The sequence below is a fragment of the Rosa rugosa genome, chromosome 2 (genome assembly GCF_958449725.1).
Source record: "Rosa rugosa chromosome 2, drRosRugo1.1, whole genome shotgun sequence".
In the NCBI taxonomy this organism is placed as follows: domain Eukaryota; kingdom Viridiplantae; phylum Streptophyta; class Magnoliopsida; order Rosales; family Rosaceae; genus Rosa; species Rosa rugosa.
This window is the reverse complement of record NC_084821.1, coordinates 51,079,308-51,097,726: the sequence shown is the minus strand read 5'-3', so window position 1 is coordinate 51,097,726 and position 18,419 is coordinate 51,079,308. Positions and strand designations below refer to the sequence as shown.

General features: G+C 41.8%; 1 protein-coding gene across 1 annotated transcript; it reads left to right on the top strand.

The window, feature by feature from the left end:
• Positions 1 to 12,002: 12,002 nt before the first annotated feature.
• LOC133730934 (anti-H(O) lectin 1-like) lies at positions 12,003 to 17,063 on the top strand. The gene is made up of 2 exons (XM_062158433.1): positions 12,003 to 13,104; positions 16,972 to 17,063. The coding sequence occupies exons 1-2, from the start codon at positions 12,003 to 12,005 to the stop codon at positions 17,061 to 17,063; spliced, it is 1,194 nt and encodes a 397-aa protein (XP_062014417.1).
• The last annotated feature ends 1,356 nt before the right edge of the window (positions 17,064 to 18,419 follow it).

Sequence of the window (18,419 nt, the reverse complement as noted above, 5' to 3'; positions counted from 1 at the left end):
GGCAAAGGCCCCTAAGTCCACTAGAAAGGCTAGACAATAAGCTAAGCAAGAGATCCAACCCATATGACCAATAGACTTGGCCTAAGGACAGAGCCCAAACACCCAAACCCAACCACCAGGACTAGCCCAGAACACTGGCGACAAGCAAAACACTAGCACCACGAACCGGAACGCCGTCGAAGCCGCCACTGGTAGTTAACGAAGTGGCCGTCTCCGCAGCACCCCGGGTGCCCACCCCACCAACGCACCGACCCAGTCGAAACCAGACTGCAAGAAACTCCACCTGAAACGGATCCAGTAGAAACCGTCTTCCCGCCGCCATAACCAAGTCACGCAGCCACCCCCATATGCATTCGAGCCATATCCTTCTCCAAATCGAGAGATCACATCAGATTGCACCCCTCACATCAGCTTCTGATCCTTTCACCAGCCCGTAACCAACTCAAAATCAAGCTGATCACCAATCGGATCCAGGTCTCGTTCAGAACTCATCGATCTCTTAGAAAAAGCTAGATTAGTCCAACCACGCACAGCGCACACCGGCAAAGACAAAAGTCCGCTCGGCATGGCAGCACAGTCGGACGAGCGAGAAAACCAAAACGAAGAAGATAGTAGGTCGCGAAGGCACGCCTAGGGTTTGAAGGAAGAAAGTTATTTCGATAATCGAGATGTTATTTACCACGTGATGACATATTGGAATTAATATGTCAAATTTGACAGCCACAAATTCATTTGTCTTTTTTTTTTTATATATATTGTTGTCTCTCTCTCTCTCTCTCTCTCTCTCTCTCTATTCATACCCAGAACTAAAACCAAAGCAAAACTTCCAGTATAAACTGCAATTTGCTCAAAATCAGAAACTATATTAGCTTAAATTTTAAGAATAAATCAATCTCTCTATCTTTCTCTCCTCCCTTTGACTCAAACTCCAGTCAATCTCTCTTTTCATAATCGGGAAAGGATCCTAGTATTTTACCTGAGCTACCTAAGCTTTCAAGCAGATCGAGACACATGGCTAATGTCACATCCAATGATATATCTCTTTGGGTTATAGATTTTACAATAATACTCATTCAGTTTTTGTCCTTCTCTATTCTTTCTTATCGTCCTCCTGACTCTTCCACACTCTTGTTAGCTCCAAGTCTCTAACTCTCTCTTCTTCATCAAATCAAATACATATCTACTGCTAACGATTCAATCCTAACCTCCTCACTACAGATCCATGCCAGATCAAATGTGTTGCTAGATTTCAATAAAGACGACGACTTTTTCATCCAAAGCAAAAGAAAACTAACACTAAAACTGATATGGGCTTCACTTAAAGTTAGGGGAAGATTCAGAAATCCAAGCACTGATGATGAACATGTCGATTTCAGTTTTAATTAATTAATAATGAAGATGAAATGATAAGTAAGTAGTAGTTATAGTAGGTTGTTTCAGAGTTTTCAAAGTTTGTGGTTAATGACTCCATTCTTGCCTTCTCCTTCCAATCTCCCAAGGCTTATGGAAATGGACACATTTTCTTCTCTTATTTTATAAATATGTGACCCTTTGGTTCTGCTAACTTTAAGCTGTCTTTCGATTTGGGTATTCTTGTCTCTCGTTGTCTTCATCACAATCCCAAACCCAGTTATCCCAAACGAAACCAAACCACCTCACATATCCACCACCTTCTCCTACTCCTCCTTGAGCAGCTGCCGTTGGTGTTGCCTACGGATTAGAGTTCGCGGCAGCTCTGGCTGGCGCTCTTGGAAGAGTGCACGAGAGAGAGAGAGAGAGAGAGAGAGAGAGAGAGAAGATTGGCAAAGGAAAATGAAAACCAAATTTATTGTAGACTATTAGATCTAACAATAGACACGTTTTTCAATATGCTTGAAAGCTTAGATAGCTCAAGTAAAATACAAGCTTAGGAGAGGGTACTTTTTCCTTAATCACTATCCAGTGAACCTTCACCATCAGAATCACTTCCAACATATTTTCATCTCTCTCACACACAAGTGCATTCTTTTGGACCCTTCACAAATTCTACTGTTGGCTATTTCTTGAATATCACTACTGATCATAATTTTCAGATTCATCTTCAGATGCTACAAATGAGATTTTTGGAGTCCAGCTTCGTCTGATGAATTTGGAAATTATTGCTCTAAAAGAAGAGCAAGAGAACTTAAAGAGGGGAAGGAGGTGTCGGGGCTCTTTTCATAGTTGTGCATATATGGATAGAATGGGGAAGATACAGATTTAAACAGAAGAGTTGAAAAATGAGGAGAAAATGAAGAGATGTTTTAATAAAGGATTAAATTCAGTTTACCCCCCTGAGGTTTGGGGTAACTTCATGTTAGTCCCTTTGGTCTCAATTTAATCAGAAACACCCCTGAGCTTTCAAATTTCAGTCAGCCGTGCCCAATTTCTCTAATTCCATCCAAATCAGACGTTAAGTCTGAAAATGAGGCCCACTTTAAGGGCTAAAAGGGTAATTTCAAGACAAAAACACCTCATGACAAAAAAAACCTTCTTCTTCTTCCTCCGATCGACCTCTCCCCAATCTGATACAGAAGCCCATTTTCGATTTTCCCAGCACCCACATAATTAAATCAAAGAAACCCCATTTCAAGCTACAACACTGAGCTAAACCAACACAGAAGCCCATTGCAAAACAAAAAAAGAAGATCGGGGGCTCGACGATAATGGTGGCCAAGGAAGAGGCTGCAGCGAGCATGTAGATATCGGGGGCTCCTTGGTAAAGTCGGCGACTTTGTCAGCGAAGAAGATTGCCGACGAGTAGAGGTGCTTGGTGATGCAAACTCTAACCACCGCGCGAAGCTTCGGTGGTCTGGGTCGAACAACGTGGTGCTCTGATGATTCTGATCAGCAAGGTCCGATGTGGGTGGTCGCCGGTGTTGTCAACGTATTGGTTGAAGAGCGCAGGTTCGGTGAGTCTTGGAGGGAGAAAAACAAGAATTTTTGCATAGATATCTGGGGAAGGTCTTTTCAGCTGGCCGCATTTCTGGGTTCTTCTTCTTCTTTCACCTGTTGCAATTTTGTTACCAAATAATACATGCTTTGATTGGATTTAGTATTTGGGTATTTGTATTGACTAGCAAGCTGGGTCTCTTATCTGATCTTGTTCAGATCATGGCCTCAAAATCATGATGGGAGGATTGCTACGGCGGCGTTCAGCCACTGCTTCTTTTAGGGTGGAAGGAGAAGGAGCGGGTGAGATGGAGGAGGGTGGTGGCCTCAATCTCCAGCGCATTTGATGGCGGTGAAATGGGGTTTGGTGGAGGGTGGGTAGATGGGCTTTTGGGGTTTAAGAGAGAATGAGGGGGATTGGAAGAGAGAGGTGGACGCCATTGTTGGAAGAGGAGGGCGATCAGAGGAAGAAGAAGAAGTTTTTTTTTTTTGGTCATGAGGTGTTTTTGTCTTGAAATTACCCTTTCAGCCCTTAAAGTGAGCCTCATTTTCAAACTTAACGTCTGATTTGGATGGAATTAGATAAATTGGGCACGGCTGACTGAAATTCGAAAGCTTAGGGGTGTTTCTGATTAAATTGAGACCAGATGGACTAACATGAAGTTACCCTCAAACCTCAGGGGGGTGAACTGAATTTAATCATTTAATAAAATATTTCATAATAATAATAAAATGTATATTTATTTTAACTTATGGGTGGATTGTAAGTATAGCAAAATTGTCAATTTCATCAGTCAAATTCATGTTTGACCCAAAATTTTCTACATCTCCGTTATTAGGCATGTATCTCAATCAGGGAAATTATTACATGGTCCCAAACTATAGTACACGTAGTGTTCCGGGGTAATATTATTGGCCCATATGACCGTAGTGATTTCTTATTGGTCTCTTAATGTACATACATAACACTTGCCGGTCATAATCAGCACTCATACTTAACCATGTCACCTTGTCGGAATGACTTCAACGGTGTGACCCCTGGAAACACAGCAAGACAGCCTTCACCGGCAAGCAAACTCCAGGCCGAAATATGCCTCGCGCGCCGACACGCGCCACCCAAAGTTGTCTCTGCAGAAAGGACCAAAAGAGGCAAACTGTAGTATATGAGTCCCACATCGAAAACAAGAGTGAGGTAACTCACTATTTCACCTATAAAAGGTCTACTTCTCTCTCTTCATTCATTACGCATTTAATAGCTATCTACCGCTACATTTGTCAATACAAATACATAGTCTAACTTTAGCATCGGAGGAGCGAAGACTGCCAACCGCGGTCTCCCCTCTTGACGCCGTTGTATTTCTCTTGACAGATTAGCAGGATTTCGTGAACTCTATACATATCGGAAGATTGAACCCCAGTCCACGTTATTGGAAGCCGACATCATATAGCGGTATTCTGAACATTAACACTTAAATTAATTTTTCTTTTCTTTTTCACCCCTTGCATGGTCTCCACCATATTCGAGTGATATTATTAGTTGGGACCACCACATGGAACTGCCACGTGGTACTCCAGGACCACAGAATAATTCCTCATCTCAACCCTATTACATTCTAACAACTTGCCAACTCATAATTTGATCAAACTCGCCATTCTAATTATATAATATCTCGTCAATTCATTATTTGAAGTGGTTAGAATGTAATAGGACTCAAGTATCTGCCTAAATTTATTAATAATCGACACATCAAGTATAAATATAATATTTACAAGTATATTAATTATCAAAATTATACCATTATAAAAAATTATTTCCTTAATCAAGTTGTTTATGTTTTCATATATGGATTATGCTCCTCTAAACCCTAGCCGTTTCACCGCTGCTGTTCAATATCGATTACCATCGATTTTATTGATTCTTGCCATCACTATCGTCCTACTTCATGGCTTTAGGCTATGCGTTGGCATCTATGGCGACCTTGATGGTTGTCCAAATATCCATTGCCAAGAGATCACCAACGAAGCCAAAGCCAAGGGCAAAGCCATTTACTCCGCTGGCGACATCATCGCCACTTTTTCTCAATTCACTAAGGCCATCAATCTCGCTCTGAACAACCATGGCCTCTACACCAAGTTCTATGGGAGTGATTTTGGTATAGTGAATCTGGATCAATCACGACAGACTCAAAGTGCAGGGATGATGGATCCAGCATATGCACTTGATTTACTTATTGATGTGGATGGAGCTCTACACCATATAGGGTTGCGTCTCAAGGATTCACAAAGGACATTACTTGGATAGATGAGTTTTCTGTGGATCGGGCCTTTTGTGGTGCACCGATGAAGGGCAGCGAACATGTGGAAATCTGGCTAAGAAAGATCGAGGCGGGGAAGGGCGGCAGCGAGGCAGGAGGCGCCGCAGGATCTCTAGTGGAGGCATCGTTATCGTGGTAGTTTCCAACAGGTAGCTGGATTTTGTAATAACCTAAAACTTAGTATCACTGTAGAACACTCTAAAATACCTTAGTTCTTATTTCTTGTGGACACTCGATATTTGTTATTGAGCTCAAGACTATTACCTATATTATTTTTATAATGCATGTCATTTTAGTACTATTTATTGCTAACACATATTTTGAATCTTAAGAAATGGCATATCAATCTTCGTATTAGTTTGAGCAAATGTGTATCTATGAGTATATCTATATGTATATGTATACACAATTCAAATGCCAATACATCTAGAAGAGCTAATCTGATTTTTCTTTCTAACAACCATAACATTTATTGGAAATTTCCTTGGAAATTTCCTTGTAAATGCCTTGTAGACTTCCAACTCACTTTTGACTTACAAGTCAAGTGAGAATTGATTTTTAATGCATTTTTCTAGCCTATATAAACATATGATCTGATCATATTTCCTACAAGCTTGAAGATCAAGTGCAAAATTGATCAAAAACTCCCTTAGTTGAAGAGAAAACTCAACTAGAAGTTCCTCACACAAATCCTCCTTTTTTCTCTTAAGAAGTTTCCTTTTTGTGAAAGAAGTCTGAAGGTTGTTCACAAGACCTTCTGAGTTCCTTAAGTAAGTACATGATTACATTCCTATATTCTTTTGCCTTTAAGATTTATCAAAATGCATAACCAATGATAAAATGGAAAAGAATCTGTTTTGCTGCAGTCATATATTTTCGTGTTTGATAAAAGTTAATCTTGTCAAAACTAATTATATTTTCAGTTTCTTCATGAAAAATCCTTCAGTTTAGGCTTTTGAATCACTAAAAAAGGTTAAGAAATGAAGAAGTTATGGCTAATCAAAGTTTTCAACTTTTAAATTCGCTGGAAATCTCATACAGCCATCACAACTTCAAAAATTCATATCTCTCTCATTTCTTAACCATTTTCTACAAACTTTATATCAGTTTGAAGCTTAGGACCTCTACTTTTATTCTGGAAAGTTTGAGAAGTAATGGTAAAATACACAGTACGTAAAGACTTAAACATCAAAGGTCAGTTTCAAAATATCGGTTTCAGCACTGTTATGGTTCTTTTACCATTTCTGGACTATATCACTCTGATCTGGACTACATGACTTATTTCATTTGATTCTTTGTGAAAAACCCTTTGAAATGGTGTACTCATTTGACTAATTCGGACTTGTGATGGACAACATAACACATCTTGAAGTTTGATGACTCTAATCGGAGAAACATGAACATGCATATGAACTTCAATGGTTTTGGACATAAGAACTGAAATACTAACTATAATATAATTTTCTTAAATTGTATATAGTTACTCATTTAATGCTTGTGCTTTATTATTTGATTTCAATTATGTATAAGCTTATTTTTGATTATGTTGTTTGCTAGTGAATTTACTTATTTGTGTTATACAATTATGTTACATATGTTTTCATATGAGATTATTCCTAAGTATATGTCTCTATATGTGTGTGTACATATACATATATACGATCTATGATTCATAAAGATTGTATTTTGTGAAATTGATTATGTCTGAGAAGTACAGTTGTGAAGCCGGGTGATTAGTACTACCCCGTGCTTAAGTGAATTACTGGTAAAAGTGTTTTGTGTTATGAGAAGTTAGCCTGGGCTCTAGTCCCTTCAGATAGTGCACTATTATACTCTTAGGAAGGTTGCTTACTTTGAGTATACATACTTTGGTAGTGTCCTCAGTATGCTGCGGCTTACCCATGCTTTGGTATAGTACGTTGGACCTTAGCATGTGGATTTATGAATTGTTACCAGTCAATCTGGCTTACCCGTGCTTTGGTATTATGGACCCTAGCACGTGGATTTATGAGTTGATACCAGTTAATCCGAAAATTCACTAAGAAGAGAAGTGTACTTATATTATTTTGATCAAATATCTGTCTACGATATATTATTAATATGTTACGGTGCTAAGTGAAAAAGAGAATTGAGCATGCATTGCTTTGAGGTTATTTCACAGATTAATGCTGCAATATATTGTTGGTTCAATTAGGAGATGTGGTTATGTGATTTATTACCAAACCATTCACATGGATGAATATATTTGTATATATGTGTGTGTGTATTGTGTGTATACATATACATATTTAAGAATTCATATGAACATATAAATGGTTCCCGGTACATTTTTACTTGGTTGTTCAGTTTTGATTTCTTATAAGACACATTAATATAAGAATGTATGTTGTGTACTTACTGGGCTTGTGTTGCTCATGATGCTACACCTTCTTGTTTTCAGGTATTGAGTACATGCTTGGGGAAAAGGGATGAACCTACTAGATAAAAGAATATTTTTCTACTACTATATATTTCAAGTGAATACCTGTACTGATTTGAATTTTGCTTAACTTTGGTTACGTAAATATATTAACAATTTTGTTTTCTAATAAAAGTACTATTCATATATTTATATAATTTCTTTTACTTCCTATTGATTTATTCAAGAAGAAAATTTTATTCGTTTTGACTCACGTCACAAATTCACGAGCCATATTTCAGTACAATATTGGCCTTGGATTTGGGGGCGTGACAGATTTGGTCCTTGATAGGCTTATTGGGCCTCTATTTAGGCTTGGAGGCTGGTTCATGTCTTGCCGGAACTGATGATGGTTTGCAGCTGTATCGGGGTGCTCTGGTCTTGGGTGTCCAAATCAGTATAGCGGACAGTGTTTTTGGGCTCAAATCTGAGCAGCGGAGATCGGGACTAGACTGCCTGAAAATTGGTCAGCGTGGGTCGAATGGTGGTTGTTTAGCCGGTCAGAGATATCTCTGATGAAAGCGATGACTGCTTGGCAGCTATCAGTCTTGCAGCTACTTCTTATTCTTGATGGGCTTCTTGGGCCACTAACTGGGCTTGGAGCTTTGTAGTTTGCTTTTGGACATGGTTTTCTTGGGTCCAGAGGGGCTATTGGGCTTTTGTACCAATTTAAACTTAGCCTATTACTATGAGTTACTAGTTCATAGTTAAAGGGTAGTTCATAGTTAAAGGGGAGTGAAATTCACACTTCACATTTTACAATCCACTCTCTATGTTTCTTGTTTTAGTATTCTAATTAAATTTTTTCTTTTTGTAGTGTGGATTATAAAATATGTGATGTTAATATACTAAAAAATGAAACATGAAGTGTGGATTGTAAAATGGGGAGTATGAATTTCATTCTCTATAAGAAAAAGATGTATAAAATAATTAATAATTGTTGAACCAAGGAGTCGGAGACAAGTCCATCATCCCATTCTTGTCCCTACCAATACTTTTCATTTCTTTTAGTTATTTTATTTTTTTCTTTTAGCTAAACTATTTTTTTAAGGGTTCGGATGATGCACTAGCATGATTGTTTATGAAATTTGATGTTTTGATGAATTTATAATTTATTTTTTTTACAATGAATAATTGATCACTAATTGAATTGATGCTATTGTTGTTTGAGTCCTTTCACTCATCACTTTAGAGCTTTATATCTAGTAATCAGAAGACAAATTTGAAGCATGAATGTGAAAATAATTTGAACTAGCTTCTTGTGATTAAGTGAGGTAAATTACATTATTACTCAGAGAATACTTTCATATTAAATTTATACTTTGGAAGAATAAAAAACGCCATATGCATTGGAGGTTTTGGCGATGTTTTTCATGACATTGAAATTCATGTTCTTGGTGTTTTTACTTCTAGCTAGCATTGGCAAAATATTCCTAGTTCCAAAGTGGCAGAGGCTATGGCAAAATTTAGGTAAAAGAATGGAAATGCATTTGGTTAGAGGTTGACACGTCTCTTGTGCAATATTATCTATGTTCTCCTTTGCTTGTACATGGCAACTTTGAGTTTGTTGGATTAATTATTTAAGTCCCATATTCAACATGAACTTTCGATCCTCTCATATTTTTCGAGAAGAGAATAAGGTAGTTGATGCATTGACTAATCATAGTATGTCATTAACTCAACTGGTTTGTTGGGATGTGTCACCATTCTATTATTGTGTCGTATTGTAATGGTGATCTTTTAGGTCTTTCTCAATTTTGTTTTTGTAGCATTGTTCGTTGTTTCAAAAGATTTCGGTTCAACTCCTCCATTGTGTTTTTTTCTTTGTGATTTTATATATTTGAGCGTTAGGAATGTTGAGGTCCTCTTTCACTTGTCTTTCAGTTTTTATATATATATATATATATATATATATATATATATATATATATATACACACACACACATGGAGCGGTTCCAAAGCGGACGTCCGCACTGTTGCTAAAGTGCGGACGTCGACGCAGCAGCCTCGATCAAGCTTCGACGGCGCGGCGCTGCTTGCCGAAAGGAGGCCAGGGGTAGGAAGGACCGGTCTGCAGTCGGGTGGAGTCGCCGGCGACGAGGTTGCAGCGCTGCCCAGAAAGTTGCAGTTGTAGGTCGAGCCGCTGCCCAGAACCTGCAACCTCGATCTCCTCCGACCTCGATCGCTGCCCAGAACCGTCTGGGATGCCTTCGGCCTCCATCCGCCAAGCCCCGATCCGCCATCGCCGCTGCTGCGTCGCCGTCCTCACTTTAGCGAAGTGCGGACGTCCGCTTCAGAACCGGCCTGTATATATATATATATATATATATATATATATATATATATATATATATATTAGACTAACTTAGGTCTCTTCTATTAAGGGATCCATTTTTTTTTTATCTTTTCTAGGGATAGGGCATTAGACTAAATTTGTTATCACATTTCGGCATCTCAACTGTTCAATTTTTAGGTCCTAATATGTAGATCATATCTGCAAATTTTCAGCTAAATCGGTGATCGTTAAGGTATCAAACTAGATTAAATTAGTGGACGAACCAAATCTATCAAACTCGAACCGTTCATACTTAATTTAATCAATTTGGCTGCAAATTTTTAGAAGTGATCTACACATTAGGACAAAAAAACTGAACGGTTGAGATACCAAAATATGATCGAAAAGTTGGTCTAATCCCCTATCCCTAGAAAAGACCCCAAAAAAAAAAAAAAAAAAAATTCACTAGAAGGGCTCTGATATATACATATATAGCCATTCTAGTGAGAGATCCCTTTTTTTTGGTCAATTTAAGGGATCACTTATTAGACTCACTTTTAATTCGATCATATATTCACATCTCAACCGTTTAGTTTTTAGGTATATATGAATAAATCATCTCTGCAAATTCTCAGCCAAATTGATAATCACTAAGGCATTCATAACCGCGATTTATAATTATGAACACGAACGGTTCAGGTTGGACAGATTTGGTTCGTACATTTATTTAATCTAGTTCGATACCTTAACAGTCATCAATTTAGTTGAAAATTTACAAAAATGATCTATACATTAGGATCTAAAAATGTGATCGAAAAATGAGACCCACAAGAGATCCCTTACAATGGCAAAAAAAAAAAGAATCTCTTAGTAAAAGAGCGTGTGTAACGTAAGAGACTGATGCGAATATACACGTTTTGTATAAGAAATTAAGAAAAAGAAATTTACTTTTGCATATTCTGACAATCACAACCATCAAATTTCTGGACAGAAAGTAGCCAACCTTCGCCAAAGAAGACACAAAAAGGAAAAAGAAAAAAGTAACCAACCAGTGTGGCTCTGGCCTGCAGGCCTGGTTAGTCGTGCCCCACGTTCAATATCCATTCACATTATTGATCGGAGGATGTGTCCCGCGTTCAGTACATTCACATTGGCCTTTTCTTTTGGTAAAGCTATATTCAACTGCTTTACAGCAATATATATAATTATATATATTAGCATCCGATTCTCTGGCTCTTCTTTCTAGATATGAATTCCGGACTCAAAGATTAGTTCTTTTTTGGGTCCTCTTTCTTGGTTGCTTCTCATACATTTGAATTTTTTTTTCCTATTCTTATTGTTTATAGAGACATTGAAAAGGTAGGAGATACTTCAAATGGAGAATTTGGGGATAACTCGTGATCTGCTACACGGATAAACTGTCCGATGCATCTAATGATCAGTGGTTTTGAAATTTAAAATTTTACACCGTAAAATACTTCTTATTAAGTAACAATTCGTTAATTACGTGTGTTGCAATAAGCAGCTTAATCGTATCTTCTATCGCTAGAAGTCTTTTGATTAATTCAAATTTTCTGATAAAAAAAAACGAAAAATAGATATAAAACTCCTGTGGCAGATGAGAATGTATAACAAATTTGGCAAAAAAGAGAAAAAAGTGTTACAGAATACAAAACATTAGAGGAGAATATTATGCATACGTGCATGCAATTAGAAACTACAGTTACATAAAACCACACCAAAATATACGGGACTAGGGGATCTGTAACTTCCCAGAAAACAAGAGTCAATGTTCAAGTCCTCCACTGAACAATTGACCTTACAGTCTTCCGTAGACCAGGGATCAATCTGCTCAATTTATAGGGCAATTACAATTCTGCAATGGAAGCTATCAATACCTAATAACTACTCTCAAATCTCGATCTCTCTCCAAAAAAAAGAATGGAGTTTCATCACTTCCTTATTCATCTCATGACGAGATTACACATCTTCCTTCTATTAACCGCTACTGCAACTCCATTAACTTTCAATTTCTTCCCCTTCATGCAAAGTGACACCGCCACTAAGTTAAGTACCGAGGGAGATGCTTCAATCGGCAACGACCAAATCTTACACCTCACCAATGCGGATCAATCACAAACAGAGAGCATCGGCCGAGTCTCTTACCGTGAACCCTTCCTCCTGCGGCAAAATTCCACAGGAAAACTGGCTGATTTCACCACAAATTTCACCTTTGTCATCAATCCTCCAGACAACGGTGGCTACGGACTCGTGTTCTTCCTGGCGCCAAATGGGTCCTTACTCAACAGGGATCTAGGGAAAGGTGGCAGTATGGGACTCCCTGTCAACAGCACAATGGAAAACCCTATCCGCCCTGAGTATGCCTTTGTGGCGGTGGAGTTTGATACCTACCAGAATCAAGAGCCGACCGTCCAAGACCCCCTCGGCCAACATATAGGTATAGACGTCAACTCCTTAGATTCTACTGCCTACCAGAAGTGGAATAAATTTAATGGGGGTACTAGTACTATGATAGCTCAACAAAACAGTGCTACGATTAGTTATGATTCCGTCTCAAAAAATCTTAGTGTTTCCTTAATTACTAGTTATGTACTCGAGGGTACACCTGCACCTATGAAAACGAGCTCTAATCTGTATCTCATAGTTGATCTGGAAAAATACTTGCCGGGTAGGGTTATTGTTGGGTTCTCAGCTGCAACAGATAGTAATACTTTCCATAACATAATCTCATGGAATTTTACTTCAACTTTACTTGTTGATCCTGAGCCTCTACCTTCTTCTAGTCCACAAGTACCGGTGAGTCCAAATATGGCACCTGCATCTCTAACTACCTCTGGCCAAGCAAGCCAAAATCAAGCTCAAATTCCTTCCCCAGGTCCTAGTTCTATAGCCAAGTCGAAAAAGCAAAATATCCTGGTACTAATAGCAGCTGCAATTTTTAGTACTATAGGTGTATTTTTCTTGCTCGGAGGTTTCATTTGGTTCATCTTTTGGATCAAGAATAGAGCACCAGGAGAAAGTAATACTGATGAACATCCTATGATTCGAGACCCGACAGACGAGCAATTCGGAAGGGAGACTGGCCCCCGGCAGTTCTCCTATAGGGAGTTGGAAGTGGCAACGGGTAACTTTTCTGATGAAAACAAGCTCGGACATGGAGGTTTCGGTGACGTTTGTTTGAGCCCAAAAGTAATTTTGGCAATATCCTTTAGTGGATCTAGCACAGCGGGCCGATACCTGCGGCCCAAAAATAAGCCTACTATGGTTTGGGTTACAGCTTCGCCCATTCCGGAATCCATGAGGAAAACGAAACCTTATTGGAGGTAAGTAGCAGAGATCGATTAGGAAACTTCAATCAATAATCCTTCTACAACAAGGAGCAGTCAGAAACCCTAGGTATATATACCGGGTTTCAAGGACGAATTAAGGACCTCTATCATATCAATCAATCTTAGCGATTACAAAGCCTCCCCGGAGCAAACCTTCAACCTTGTTGAAACCCGGTGACCGTGCGCCAGTCCTAGTCTCTCCAAGAGCCGACTGTCAGCATCACCAGACCAACCCGGCGACCGTACTTCCAGTCCCAGTCTCCCAGCGAGCAGACTGCGAGCGCAACCGCCACCGTTACTACCAGCGAAGCAAGGGTAACGCCCTCGCAACCCAGCGAAGCTAAAGTCACGCTTTAGCGCAACCCGTGCTTTCTCCCAACTTCCCAGTGATTGCTCTGCTTAGTCTACAACGCTAAGTATCGATTCGGTGAACGCAAGAGACCACAACCAAAGTCCTTATCCGTAAGGCAAAAGTCCTTTTCCGAAAGGCTAGAGAAGAACCCTGTGACGAGGTTGGTGCTCTCCTCGTCCACAGCGCTTGAAGAAGAAGTCAGGTCAAGGGACTCCCCCAACGACTGCACCCCGCGGTGCTGGCACGCCTGCGCAATCACTCGCTCAAAAGAGACAGTTTGCAAGCCAACTGGTTTTGGAGCCAAACATTTTGGCACGCCCAGTGGGACCAACTAAGTGTCTCTTCGTGAACATTAGCCATTGGGAAGTCAAGCGAAAACCCTTACAAAAAGGGCTACGCTAACTGCTCAAAACACAAGACCTCCAGTTACAGACCGCATCCTCGCGCGGATTGTCGTGGTCTGTCAGAAGAACAAGTAATTCAAAAATTCTCTCTTTGTTCCCAATTCTCCGATATGTCAACTGAACAGGAAGAGAGTCACTCGACCGCTGCTGAGGGTCAAACTGTCATCACTGATCAGGCCAGTGAGCCTGTCGCTAACCCTGCCTCCAATACAGTGGAGAGTGAAGAATCAGAGGATTTCGTTGAGAAACCTATTCCAGAGGGAGCGACCGTCGAGGTTGCATGTGCGATCATCTCAGAAAACATTGAAAACCATCGCAAGAAGATGGCTGCTGATCTGAAAAGGGAGAACGCGAAAACAGATAGAATATTACGCGAAATAAACCAGCGTATTTCCCAACAAGCTGTGGAAACTAAGCAACTGATGTCGTAAACTGAGAGTACATTAAAAGCTCAAGCTATAAGCATCGCAGATGCCCAAAGTCAGCAGCAGAAAAAGATCATTGACGCTCTAGCGACTCATACCAAGCAAACAGCATCAGATATGGCAGGTCTTCGCAAAGATGGAGCAACTCTCGCAACCGAGGTGGCCATGCAACGGGCTGAGTTGAACCAAGCTAAAGAAGTGTTGAATAAGACGTTAGGAGATCCTAGCGCTATCCTTGGTTCCCTGGGCCAACCATCTGGTTCAGGTAAATATGTGCCGCCAAATCAGCGGGAAAAGGGTAGCAGCAGTACCGCTACACCTGCCGCGACCGTTGCTAGCACGCAATTGAGAGATAAGGAACGAGCCCTGGTTATTGGCGGCAGTAAGGAAAAAACCGCGCCATCAAGTGGACAGACTGCCAGACAGAAGCAAAAGGCATCGGGAAGTGTTGAAACTTCGTCCGACCCCGCTGTGTTCGTTCAGTACGACAGCGATGGGGCAGAGAATGTGTATCAAGAGCTGCCAGGAAGCTATTATGAGATTGACCAGGCTGGCAACCCGATCAAGATAACAACCTTGGCAAAAGAGATGCCTACGCCAGCAGTAACTCTTCAACAACCCGCTACAACCCGCGTTGTGCACGTAGGAGAAGGGACAGCGACTGTAAACCAAGCAATACCTGTGCAGCCTGTTCGCCATGCAGCGACCATACCACCTCCTCCTCCTCCGGGTCCAGAATATGTGAGACGAGATGAGGTAGAGGAGATGATTAGACAGGCAAACCCTAGGGCCCAGATGGATGGGGTCTATGAGGGACCTTTCCCACCGCACATAATGCTCGCGCCTTTCCCCAGGGGCTATAAAAACATCATATTTGCTACCTTTTCAGGGGAGGATTCCGAGAATGCGGCAACTCATCTGGCCAGGTTCAGGGTACAATGCGGCCAGTACCAGAATGATGACATCCTCAAGTGCAGGATCTTTGGCACCTCTCTATCAGGGGCTGCCTTTAGATGGTTCTCCAAACTGCGACCAGGAACTGTGGCAGATTGGCCTGCAATGGAAAAGCTCTTCCGAGAGACTTTCGGGGCCACAGAACCTGAGGTCGACTTGGCTTCTCTCACCCAGATGGCCCAACAGCCCACGGAGTCTGCTGTGGCCTACCTTCAGCGCTTCCAGATTCAGAAGGCCAAACTGAATGTGATCCTACCGGAGAAAGAGTTGATCAAGTTGGCGATCAAAGGCTTAGAGCCGCGCCAGCGAAAGAAGCAGCATGGAAGCATGATTCAGTCAATGGGAGAGCTCATTACAGAGGTGGGAAGCTTCGAACATCTCCTCAGAGAGACTGATGCCAGAAAGAATGCGTCCAGAGGGACATATGTACCAGGGAAAAATCGCACCGTAGCGGCCCTGAGCTACCAGCCGGCTACGTATGACCCTTACTATAACTATCATAGTGAGGATTCGGTTCCGGAGGACGATGAGGAAGATGAGAGCGACATCGCCGCTTATGAACTGACAGGGAGAAAGAACCCAGCCTTGAAGCAACTGAAAATCTCCAAGGAACCTGTCAAGCTCAAGTCGATGGCCTTCACTAAACCTGAGTTTGCGGCATATACATATGATGCCAACAAGGCACACGAGATTCTCGATGAGATGATCGCCGCGAAAATGGTGAAGACCGATTTTGGACCTTTCCCTCGACCAGATCAGCTGAAAGGAAAGAAGTATTGTAAATTCCATAACTTGTGGAACCATAATACAGCTGACTGTGTGAAGCTCAAGGACCAGATTCAGGTATGGCTCAATAACGGTAGTCTTCAAGTGGAGGCTCCAGTATCTGCAGCAGCGCTTGTTGACCTAAACCCTTTTCCTGATACTGGGATCAACATGGTCAATGTGAACTGGACCAAGCAAAACCAGAGGAAAACAACCCTGGATTTGAACACAAAGGGGCGAGAAGGAGAGCTTAACGAGGCCCCTGCCCAGAAGAAGGCTAAACCATTTGGTCAGGCTTCACCCGTAGTGTTATGCTCGCGTTGCAAGGAAGAATGTGGCGTCCAAGTGTCGCACGAAGAGGTCGAGCAGACATTTCGTTTTGGCTCTTTCCCGCCCATCAAGTGGGCCTCGCCATCGCGAAACTATCAACCTTCCAGCCCGAGAGAAAAGGGAGAATTGGGGTCACCTGCAAAGGACTCCAACTTGTTTAAGAAGCTGAAGGCAGCTACGGTTGATCAGCAGACAAAGGAGAAAGCTGCAAACGAGCACAAAGACATTCTAACAAAGCCCTACATACCACCTGCTTCAACCGCTACCATCAAAGAAGGGAAGTGGTACACCAGGGAGAAGGGGAAGGCAGTGGAGATAAGCCCTTCCAGAAAGCGAAAACTGCAGCGCAGGTTTGGGGAAGCCAAGCGCGCGCTCGAGGCTTTAGACCAGGGCCTGATCAAACCTTCACAATTGGTCAAATCGCCTGAGCAGTATCAGAAAGAGATGGAAGCACTTGCTGCCAAGCCATTAATGGCCCCTCGCAGTTTGCGAAAACAAGCGAGCTCAGCAATAAGGGTTTCTGAGCCCAGTGTTTTTTGCAGAATTACCAAGGAGAAAACACTTCCGCCAGCCAAAAAGGAGAGTTCACCGTCCAGACGGCCGCACGTTAAGCGCCGTTTGTTTCGCGATGAACCGGAAGCCAAATCTTCAGTTTTCGAGAGGCTGGGGGGCAAGGATAGGCCTACCGACACTTTACAGTGGAGACCTAAAAAAGTCCAGAGTGTAGTAGTTGCTCCTTTAGAGGCGGACTCTGCTAGGGAACCAAAATCAGTTTCTCCTGAAAACGCTCTCGTGATTCAGGAGCATGAGCAGTGTGAGATAAAAGGCCTCACTGAGGAATCCTTAGTAGACAGGTTGGCTAAACAGTTCAACACGGTTATCCCTGTCAACGAACCCAAGCTCAACTTGGAGGACGACATAGGTGAATTAGACACGTCCTGCAATATGGTTTATGTGCTCCCAGCGCGATATGCAATACCGGTCGCGGCTCAGGAATGCGTAGAAGCTGAGGAAAGTAATACACAGCCCCTGCAGATCACGTCAGCGGTCCCAACACCGGTAGAAGAGTTTGTCTGTCTGGAAACAGAGGACGCCAACGGTAAAGAATTCTTCATGAGCTTCACTAGGCCAACGCCCGCTATGGTCCAGCACATGAGACCTTTATACATCACGGCGGACGTTGGCGGTACCAAAGTTAGCAAGATCATGGTTGATACTGGAGCTGCTGTTAATGTCATTACTACTCGGACCATGCACTTGCTTGGAATCAAGAAGGAGAAAATCCAGTCCACGTCCCTCACTCTCAAGAACTTCGCGGGGACTGTAACAAAGACCTTGGGATTGCTTTTCTTGCGTATCAAGGTAGGTCCAGCAGAGGGAGTTTATGCTTTCTTTGTGACAGATTGCTATGCGGCCTACAGCGCTATCCTGGGAAGGGACTGGATTCACCGGAGCTACTGTGTTCCGTCAACCCTCCATCAGGAACTTATTATGTGGAACAGGGAGACAGATAAAGCTGAGGTAATCAAAGCGGATCCTCGTCCATTCCCAGTTTCCGCAAACTATGTAGATGCCAGGTACTATTTGGAGCCTATCGCTCCATTGCAAGTCAGTGGCCTCGATGACAAAGGCCACCCCACAGGGGTGACGGCCTCTGAACTGGCACAGTGGGGGCTTACGCTCGCAAAAGAAGGCTTGGAAAGGCCTGGCCACGCTGTGCCTAAACCCTTAAACGATTAATGGATTACGACCTTCCCGAGGAAGGGATAGAGGCCCTCCACTCGCTGCACGAAAGGTTATCATCATATCTAGTGGAAAAAGAGGCCTATGAGCGAATTGCGACTTTGGAAATCATTGACGAAGAACTCTCTGATCAGGAA

Bases quoted from the DNA above. Each gene is read 5' to 3' on its own strand.
- LOC133730934 (XM_062158433.1), top strand. From the start codon at position 12,003: ATGCAAAGTGACACCGCCACTAAGTTAAGTACCGAGGGAGATGCTTCA. The intron at 13,105-16,971 runs GTAACTTTTCTG...TCGCCTGAGCAG, and splicing joins GGAGTTGGAAGTGGCAACGG to TATCAGAAAGAGATGGAAGC.